Below are 10256 nucleotides of genomic sequence, written 5' to 3'. Positions count from 1 at the left end.
AATGTAACAATCACACAGTTTGCGAAAGAAGTGGCATTTCCCCTCCGACACTATCTTTTTAACATCGGGCTTGACAGCTGTTATGCCTGCCTTAGCATTTGACATTCTCATGAATATGAAGCCTAAAATATCGTTTTCGACCTAGTGGCTTGCTATCGTGCAGGTAATATGAGTAAGTTAACACTGACAAAGGCTAAAAAATAACACACATTTTAAAGGCAAATTGATATATGAAATAATAATATATTACTTATAGGATACAATATTCATTTTAATTTTACAAGAGCATCTGGCCCTGATAGTGTCTGCTGAGAAAAGTTCTGGCCCTCAGATAAGTGTAGTTGATGACCCCTGCCTACAATTTATCCCACAATGGGATAAAACAGGAAATTGACTTAAATGAAAGCTATTCATGAATCAAACAAAAGAGACATGCCTATAGTTGAAACAACAGTTCACTTTACTGAGAGAGAGAGAGAGAGAGAGAGAGAGAGAGAGAGAGAGAGAGAGACAGAGAGAGAGAGAGAGAGGGAGACAAACAGCTGAGAGCTGCGGAGACAAGAGAACGTCAAGAGCGGAGAGCGCGAGAAACGATTTGAGTGTCAGTTCATACTAGCGGATTGAGTTCGATTACATAGAGAGAGAGAATTAATATTCTAACATGTGGAAACAAGCTGGAATAGCACACTGTTGGAGAGAGTAACAATACAATACGCTATGTACAGTTAACTACAGTACATATACAAACTATATACAACTACAATGAAGCTATGTAGGGAATGGATGCGCAATACATTTCGACCAAAAATGTAATGCTAAAAACAAAACAAAAAAAACAAGGTAATTTGTCATGTTTGACATCTTGTGCTTTGACATCTTCATAGAGTCATACACATTTTCTCCCTAATAACTACTCTCCCAGTTCCTCATCAGTTGAGGAAGTATTCTCTAAGTCTTCCTCTTCAGAGAAGTCATCTAAGGACAATGTTTGCAGTCCAAGAATACTTTTGTATGTTGTGCGTGCTGTAGCCAGTTGTGCTTCAACTTCACACAATCTTCTCTTCAGCACACAGAGTAGTCCCTCGCGTCCTTTCTCCATTAAGCCCTCAGTGAGCTGAAAGGTAAACTCTTCAATCAGTCCAGCAACACTCCTCATGTACTCCATGTGCTGCTTGACTTCGCGAACCACAATAACTTCTTCTTTCAGTCTAGCCAGCAGCATTACCTTGTCAAACACATTTTTTTTCCGCTCCATATAACCATGACCTGCAATACATTACATCAAAGTGTTATCTTACAACCTATAAAAATATTGGGACAGAAGATATTTTGCATGCTGTACTACTACAATAGAGAAATAAACCCTGAAAGGATGAGATAGACCCCAGCGCTTCGCGAAGGGGTTCGATCACATCCATTTACAAATTACTGCATTCTTTTTTTTTTTTGTATATTGCCCAATGTCTTACATTTTTTTCACATCAGATAAATGTTTTTACATCAGATTCCATATTTACATCAAGATGTGTGCATCAAACAATTTGTATTCAGTGCATTTCAGAGGAAGTACTTACATTCCCATGGCCAGGAGTAGTTGTCCACAGCCAGGAGTTCATTGGGAGGAGGCAGTTTTTCAACTTCCCCCACAGTAGCATTGTGGTCATTGATGGCAACTTCCAAGGCTTTCTTCTCAACAGCAATCTTTCTTCTCAGTTGATGCCTTCGCTTATTCCCACCTACAATGAGAAACACAAAATGAGTGTGCATTCACACGATGACTACACAATAGCACCATACAAAATACGACTTCACAATATGCATGTATGTGTTATGATTATTGTGACAGATTTTGTGTGATCATTTTTGCATTTTTTTCAGAATCTATTTTAAACAATCAAAATTTTTTTTAAATAGAGGACAAAATTGGTAGGTCAGGACAACTCTGCACTTTGCAGAAATATTGGAAATATTTGGATATTGCACTCAACCTTATTATGATTTTGACAGTTTTTCAGTATGCTGCCCTGACTTGTAGTAAACATACTTTTTTTTATATAAATGGCTTAGCTATTTTTACTATGTATAAATCAGTAGTGAATTCATTTTTTCACAAATCTGCATTACTAGTGGCCTTTTCTGCTCTCACCAGACTGACGATAGAGCTGAAATTTTCGCTGTTTGATGCCCAAATATAGCCCGTCGATGGTCCTCTGCAGGTCATTTTGGATTGTTGCTCCTTTGTACGACAACAAACAAATGAATGCCCATTTCAGTTTATAATCAGCCTCTTTTCAGATCCCCTGTACAAGAGCAGAGCCAATGATTCTTTAAAATATGCCATTAAATAATTTTTTCAAAGTACCTGAGGTCCACTGCTGAAAATCAGACACCCATTGCTGGACTGTGTCTTGCTGTAGAGATAATTCAGCGGTGAGTTTCTCTAGGTCCTTTGTTGCCTCTGCAATCCTTTGTACAGTCTGTCCAAAAGAAATGTCCATGTTAACAAATGCTGAGACAATTTAAAAACAAAAATGTTATTATGCATATTTGCCTTGTTAGTACCTTGATGTATCTTTTGGCCAATGTCCGGTCAAGGTTTTCTGCCTTTCGCTTGTTCCAGCCACTTGCCTGGATTGTTAGCATGTCTGTGCGAACTTGACACACAATGAATGTGCAGTAATTTAGGTTCAAAGTGAGGACCAAAGGTCAGATACTACATTGATCATTCTCTAATATTGTCACAAAAACCTGGAAATAATCATACGCTTAATAATTAACGAGTCAGAAGTTAAATTATTATAAAGAGAATCCTGATCTGTGTAAGCTGACTAGACAGTTGTTTTCTAAGGGAGCACATATGCATGGAACTCTAAAATGCAAAGGCCGAGCATCAGTGTTCAAACCCCTTGGTCTCAATTTGGACACAACTATACATGAAAAATGCTTACCGGCTTTTGACATGTACTTGGAACATATGGCTGCTCGGGAGAGGAAGCTGTTAACCTGTTCAACCTCCTCCCCGATTGTTGTTCCAGCTCCTTCTTGATTGCGTCCCCCCCATTTTAACTGTAACACATTTACATGAATGTAATCATTTGGAAAACAACAAGTAGGGGCAGAGGACAGACAATCATAATGTGTGGTACAAATGGTAAGAAATACATCTAATTGTCATGATTACCTCACACATCCATGAATGTGCTTTTGCATGCATGATGGAGAGAAATGGGCGCATGTTTAGCATGTCCTCCAACTCTGGACAGTGGTCCACAACTCTCTGCAGATATGGCCAATATTTGCAGACCACATCAGAGCAAAAGAACTGGACGGTCTGTGAAGCTAGCTGTTTCTGGAGATATAATGGGTATGCAAATATTTCTCCACGGAACATATTCAGTCCCTTCAGCAAAAACCCATGACGGCAAACAGCAACTTCAACACCTTCCTCGTCTAGTTTGCTTGCAGACTTGTTGGCGGACTCTCGTGCTGCGGTCCACTGACCCGCACCACATCTCCCTTTTCCTGGATTCTTAAACAGATGAGGGCAAATACAGACATTTACACAGTTACATTTTATAAAATAAGCTGTAAATCATGGTATTATGGCATTTGATGGAGTAATGCCGCTCTATTACTTAAATAAAACAAATAATGTTTCAATTTTGGGGGGAAAAACTGGCAAGCATTCATAAAAATTTGAAATTGTGGTGTTACACATGAAGAAATATAAATGTAGCTTACATGTCCAGTTGTTCCATGGATGTAATCAACAAAGGAGGACACCTCAGCATCACTGGCCAAAAAGACTAGCATTTCATTATACATGAATGTTACACACCCTGGTTGGCTTTTGAAACGATATAATTTGCGGTTCCCATCCACTGCAACTGCCAACATGGAGGGTGTGCATGCAGGGCACTGAAAATGCTGGACCTGAGACAGCTTGTCAACCTCAAATTTGGCATAGGCCCATTCGAGGAAGGCCCTCTGCATTGTGTCCCCACATATCTTACCACTCTGAGAGCAAAAGTGAAAAAAACAAAACAGCAAGTAACTGTTTCGAAGGTTGGCTTTAGACCGTGGTCATGACAAAGAAAGGTCTCTGTCAAGAAATATGTACTGAAACTTTGGGGATTGTAAGAACAAGTCCTAACAATGGATCAGTTATTTAAAAGGTAATCCAAATAAGATAACTTAAATGATGAGTCCACTCACTCGCCCGAAGAGTTTTGTACGACACTCGAGCATGCTGACAAAAGCTTGTCTCGACATCCCTGGGGCAGTGATTTTTAGATCCTCGTACGTGGTAAACAGGTCCACCATGTACAAGGTCTCAAAATTGACAGTGGCGGGCCAGTAACCACTTTCAACCAGATCACTTATGGTCACTGGCAAGGTTTTTCCACAGGAGCAGTTTACTGATGGAAGGAATAGGTTGTATCTTCCTGAAATTTCAGAAAAAAAACAATTATCTATTGTTCACAAGAAATAAAAAACACAATATGAAGAAATAAAAAAAAAAGTTACCATTCATTCCAACTAAAATAACTGGCTTTCCCTTGGAAAAGCTTGTTTGCCCAGTGGAGCAGTCGCAGCAGGGAGGAACGATTGGTAACATGCAATCTAAAAAGCAGAATTAGTTTACATATTAGTGTAAATGAAACAGTGAGGGTGTTGTTTCTATCAAACAAAACTTCATCCAGCATGTTTGTTGGAGTAAACCAGGGTTCTTGTAAAATGTAAAACAGCCTATATAACCTGAGACTTAAAAAATACCTTTTTCATAATAGAAGTATTTCCCTCCCTCATCCTGCTGAACAAAAGTGGATGGCGGCAGGTGTCTGAAGAACCCCTCCACCATGGATGCTCTGTTATGAAGCACCAGGGCCTCATGTGTGGAAAGGTCACAGGCTGTGCAGTAGAGTGATCGCGGTAAACAGTCTCTACACATCACTACTGCAGCCTTGTGTCCACAATGATGGCAAACCCACTCCTTCGTCTTCTCAGATGACAACATATTGTTCACCATGAAGGGCCTTATTACTGTCCAATTCTCCAGAGAGGAAGTTTGCCTGTTCCTCCAGTGTGAGGGGAGAGGTTGTTCAGCACCACTTCCCAAGAGGTCTCGGACATCTTGAATGAGGGAGTCTGAAAATGAAAAGGGAAGAAGGCAATGGTAAATCTGGGCAATTACCACATAACAAATGAGGAAACAAGTATTAAGAGAAAAAAACCTAAATTTTCGGCGGTCACAGTGTCTTCAGTTGGGCTGATAGGCGGAGCACAGGAGGGTGTAACGCTTGCTGAAGAAACTGCAAAAATATGAATATCCATTTAGAACTTTCTCAATGAATAATGAATGCAACTACTGATGAAAAAAAAAAACAACAACCAGTAACGTTAGCTGAATTTCGCTTTCGTCTCTCCCCAGCTCTACATCTTTTTGGCAGAGGTTGACCATCTTTGTCCTCATCAAGCCAGACACACAGCTTTGTGGATTGTTTTGGCCCTACTTTAGTGTGTCCATGCTGATCCACCTAAATAAACAGTTGAGCCAGAGAATAAACCTCCACCCACTAAGGTTATCGCCACCTACAAACATCTCATCATAAAACCAATGTTATCGTAAATATTACATTATAAAAATTCAGTCTAACGGTTGTGGGTCCTGTACTGTACTGACAGATCTAGAAAACTCTTTCTACATAAAAAAAAGAAGAAAAGAAAGTGAAACGTTTTGATTTAATTAAACGCTCACTGGCTCTAACGTGTGAACTCTGCTCAGCACTATAAAGACATTGAACCAGGTACTGTATAGTTGCACTTTGCTTGGAGTGTTTTTAATTTTGCACCTTGATACTTCTTCCCTGCTATACCTCAGAGTCTATTATGGTCTTAGACCTTGCAACTAGCATTCATTAGTATGCTTTTTCCACCACTGAGATAATGTTATTTACCTTGCACTCATCCAGGAACGCATCAACCAGGAATATGGCATCTTCTGGGTCAAGGTGATTCATTTGTTCAGCGAGCTTGGTCAAATTATTTTTCCACGCTTCCTTTTCCTCCTTGTTTACCTTTTTCCACGCTTCCTTTTCCTCCTTGTTTACCTTTTTCCACGCTTCCTTTTCCTCCTTGTTTACCTTTTCCTGCTTGCTTTCTTCTTTCTTTCTTTCTTTCTTTCTTTCTTTCTTTCTTTCTTTCTTCCTTCTTCTTCTTCTTCGCGATTCGCATCGATTTCGCGCATTACCGCCACCTACTGTGAACTTGATCCAGATACTCTAACAACTACCCACTCCCCAACCTTCTTGAAGTCACGTGACTCAACCAAAACGTTTCAGTTTTACATTATTCTGGCGAGATCTGAAAAATATTCGCAACAACGAGCAAGCGAGTGATTATGTACATTCATTGAGTGAATATTATGAAAATAAAATACATATTTCTCGCTAGAAATTTAATCAAAACTTATTTTTTTGCAGAAACTAACTCAAAATATTGATTTTTTCACTAAAAATGAAAGAAATGTCCGCCATGTTTTTTGTTCTCACAGCCGGAATCTTGAAAGTTACGTGACTCGGACGGAAAACAATAAGAAAAGAATAAGCAAAAAAAATGTAACAGTCATACAATTCAATGGCCATTATTGTAACCCCTCTACGTTTTGCACTTTGGACCAACGTAGTCAGGGTACATTTTTATATGAGACTGGGTTGCATAAAAGACTTGACCCTCCCTTCGCCTGTTCGCCAGTAGGCTAATAAATTTTTCTTTGACCCTCCAAAATGATTGTGAAAAAAGGCGACCCTCCCTGATAATTGATTACGTTTGCGCTTGGCAAAGATGTTCAGATAGCCATTGTTTTTTTTACAACCATGACAAACGACTAAACTCCTGCTTTCTCATCTTACTAATGAACTAGTGAAGACATCTTTGTAATGAACTAATTAGTCTGAACTACTAAATTGATTGAAATGCATTTTTTGCATGTTAATGCAGCAGAGGAAAAGCCACAAAGCCTTCCCTGTGGGGCAGGGCGACACATTTCCCATCAAGCTCTGAAACATTGGCAGCCATGATGATCTCAGATTTTTCTGAAATGATGTAAATATTCAGTGTATCCGAGCTAAATGGGTAGCTAAAGAACAATGACTTCCTTCTATATTCCTTATATATTGCATAAATGCCCCCCCCCCATGCATTCCACAATATTTTGGATGCAGACAATGTCATTTCCAAGCCTGAAGATGTTATCACCAGTCGATGTTTTAAGAGTCCACTTCTCAGTGGACATCTCGCCATACTTTGCCCTGATGGCCATCCCCTCAACAATAGGGCCCACAAAATGCTGCCGTCTTAAAGTGCTGCCAGGTAATGTGTCCTCCTGAATTTTTATTTCTGACAGACGACGAATGATCTGTGCCAAAGGATATTCCGGTTTTCTAACCAGTTGTTTTATCTTCTGCAGATAATTTTCAAATGGGAAGGCAGAGAAGGAGTCAAGGCAACCATGCTGCTGAACTTCACCTGCCAGATGTGTTATGCAGTGTACATTATACACAACGTGGTGTCTCCCATAAAGTGTAGCAAAGTGCTGCACAAACGATTTCAGTAAAGTGTCAGCATAATCAGTGAGGTAGGAAAATGTTGGGCTTGCTAAGATGGAGATGCCAGAGAAGAGAAGCATAAAATTCTGATACAGGTCTTTGTCCAGAAAACTGGCCAGCATTACAGGTCCAGTGTACAAAAGAAACTGCCTTAGCTCAGTAGCCTTCCAGCGATCCAATTCTCTAAGAGATCGCGGCTTTCTGGCAAACTCCACCGGAATATAAGGCCTCATGGATACCAATTTAGCGGACATTTGTTCAACTATAGTTGCAGGGACACGGACAGTCAGAGGACCACGAGCCACATATTGAGCAAGCGCCTAACGATACCCAAGCACACAAGGTGCATGTAATCTAGGGGAAACTGTGACACCATGCCAACCCCAGTACCCTCAAATGCATGTGGCCCCTCATGGTGATGTATCTCATCTAACCTGTCATTGAAAGACTCATCCGTCCTTAGTGCATAATATTTACACGGAAAACTCATTCGGCTCTGTTCATATCTCCCAGGGTTTGTGCATTTATCGCAGGCGTGGTAGGCATTATGACTTTTGGTGTTTTTCACAAATGCTCTTGCCGGTGTGTCACAAATTACTGTATCAAGTTTAAGCGTCAAAGTCTTTCCCTCGAAACAGAAACCTTTTTCCAGATGAAGTAATTCTTTGGTGAAGTCTTCGAGGAATTCTTTTGCTGATGAAGGTTTTTTTTCTCCAGAGTATAACGCGATCACTACAGGCTCTTTCATAGGGACACTGAGCAGGAGACCCAGTATGGGCCACAGCTGAACACTTGAGCTTTTAAATAATGGTAGCCCATCTATATTTATTAGTAGCCTCAAAGTTAAGCCATCAGTTAGCGTGTGTGCATACCGGCTGAGTGTAGCACTAAGTGAATGGATGATGCCAAAATAGTAGTATTTTCCCCCTGCTTTCTCTTGAATGGAATATTTAGTTGTTGTCCTAAGGAGGGTCCTGCTATCCTTTGGAAGATCAGGATGGGAGAGGCGAAGGATGCCTAGCAGGGCAGTCAGAGCAACCAATGAAATTCCAAAGTTTCTGGCCCAGTCCGCAATCTTGTCAGATAAGGACATCTCATAGGACTCATCTTCAGGTTCGGAACTATCACTGCCACTAGCTAAGAGACCCTCAGTAAAGTCTGACTCAAACTCCATGCCACCTTCCTCTTCATGAAATACTGCTCCTTCTGCAATACCTGAGGTATCATTTTCACAACTGAGACAATCTTCTAAAAATCCTGCACTGTCATTCTCATTCTCATGCCTGTCATTTAGCCCTGTCTCTGTGTCCATGTCAGTCAGACTGAGATAGTCATTCTCATCCCTAATTTGTTCAAGTCTTTTTCTCACATCTAAACGGGTCCTCCGTCTTATGGTGGAGCTGGAAACTGGCACACTCTTTCTGTTCATTTCCTCTGAAGAAACATTTCAGAAAGCAACCAGTGAGGGGTTAAACAACCAGATTTTGAATGCCGCTTTAAGTAATTTGGAGTCAATCAGGCCATATCCCTTTTCTTTAAAGCTACCGAGTGCTGCCGGTAGATAGAAGAACGACAGCATTTGGTACAACGTCAACCAAATTTTGCGAAATGATAGCTAACGCTAACAGGTGGGGGCATAAGAAAACTTAACTTTCTTGCTGAGAGCATCATCAAACTGGTGTGTCGTTATCTAGACAAGACATGAGGATTCTGTATGTTATGTATGTAATACTGCTATTCCCCCATTGTGCCTGTAGGCGGGACTGCCACTAGCAATTATTAGTTGTGTTCCTCAATAATAAATTCTGAAGAAGAAAAAGTATCCCTGAATGTTGGCTGTGATTTCCAAACGTGGTTTACCCCAAGTGTTTAATACATGTTATGTGTTTCCCACTGACATAACATGTATTAAACACTTGGGGTAAACCACGTTTGACCATTACTATAGAATTACTACCATTACTACCACTACTATCATTTAATCACTCTCTTGACCATTTCAAGAGAGTTCCATTATCAGTCTCTTGAAATGATCTATAGTAATGGGCTGTTTTTTTTTTACAGTGCACTGGAAAAAAAACAGCCCATTACTATAGACCATTTCAAGAGAGTTCCATTATCAGCATCATAGTTGTTCCCACCAGGCTTCCGATTTTACATTCCATATGTTATATTAATGCAGAGGAAGTAGATTGTGAACAAAATAGAAAGTTCAAACATTGTTTTTGTTTATCTTGTTGAAAGGGTCTACATTAACACCTTAGCATTTAACAGTGACGTCACTATTTATGCTCCAACAATGAAACAGTGCAATTGGTGATATATCCTAAATGTTGATCTTACCTTACACAGGTGGGTTAGGTCCTCAGCACAAGATCTAATAACAAGCTGCAAAGAAAACAGAATTATGTTAAATTGTGATTAGGATTTTGGATACCAGTATGCAGCTGAAGTGGCATGACGTTATAGCTCAGTCTGTTCTGTCGAGATGAGCTGGTGGAATAAAAAAAAAAAGAAAATTGATGAATATGGTGCTGTTCTGCAAAACTAAAATTATTCTACCATCAACACACTATTAACTGTTTGATAGAATAATTCCAGGTGGTAAATATATGGAACACACATTTCAAAACAGGATATATCAGTTTT

At 39.9% G+C, this 10256-nt stretch overlaps 1 protein-coding gene across 1 annotated transcript; it reads right to left on the bottom strand.

Moving 5' to 3' along the window:
• Nucleotides 1-910: 910 nt before the first annotated feature.
• Nucleotides 911-6166, bottom strand: LOC143713542 (uncharacterized). Its single transcript, XM_077204866.1, has 13 exons — nt 5958-6166; nt 5393-5537; nt 4777-5312; nt 4528-4623; nt 4216-4445; nt 3742-4017; nt 3182-3529; nt 2949-3066; nt 2563-2654; nt 2363-2477; nt 2147-2236; nt 1575-1736; nt 911-1266 (listed from the first exon to the last, which is right to left on the bottom strand). The coding sequence occupies exons 3-13, from the start codon at nt 5027-5029 to the stop codon at nt 911-913; spliced, it is 2136 nt and encodes a 711-aa protein (XP_077060981.1). The 5' UTR covers nt 5030-5312; nt 5393-5537; nt 5958-6166.
• Nucleotides 6167-10256: the final 4090 nt, after the last annotated feature.

Source organism: Siphateles boraxobius, unplaced genomic scaffold (genome assembly GCF_051911475.1).
Source record: "Siphateles boraxobius isolate OS27281-9 unplaced genomic scaffold, OSU_SipBor_1 52, whole genome shotgun sequence".
Lineage (NCBI taxonomy): Eukaryota > Metazoa > Chordata > Actinopteri > Cypriniformes > Leuciscidae > Siphateles > Siphateles boraxobius.
Note: the sequence above shows the minus strand (reverse complement) of the source record. Positions and strands in the feature narration are given on the sequence as shown.

What these genes read in the sequence shown, in the direction of transcription:
- LOC143713542 (XM_077204866.1), bottom strand. Translation starts at nt 5,029, where the DNA reads ATGGTGAACAATATGTTGTCATCTGAGAAGACGAAGGAGTGGGTTTGC. An exon ending in TATTTTAGTTGGAATGAATG is followed by an intron (nt 4,446 to 4,527) that starts GTAACTTTTTTT and finishes CTGAAATTTCAG; the next exon opens with GAAGATACAACCTATTCCTT. An exon ending in GTACAAAACTCTTCGGGCGA is followed by an intron (nt 4,018 to 4,215) that starts GTGAGTGGACTC and finishes TTTTGCTCTCAG; the next exon opens with AGTGGTAAGATATGTGGGGA.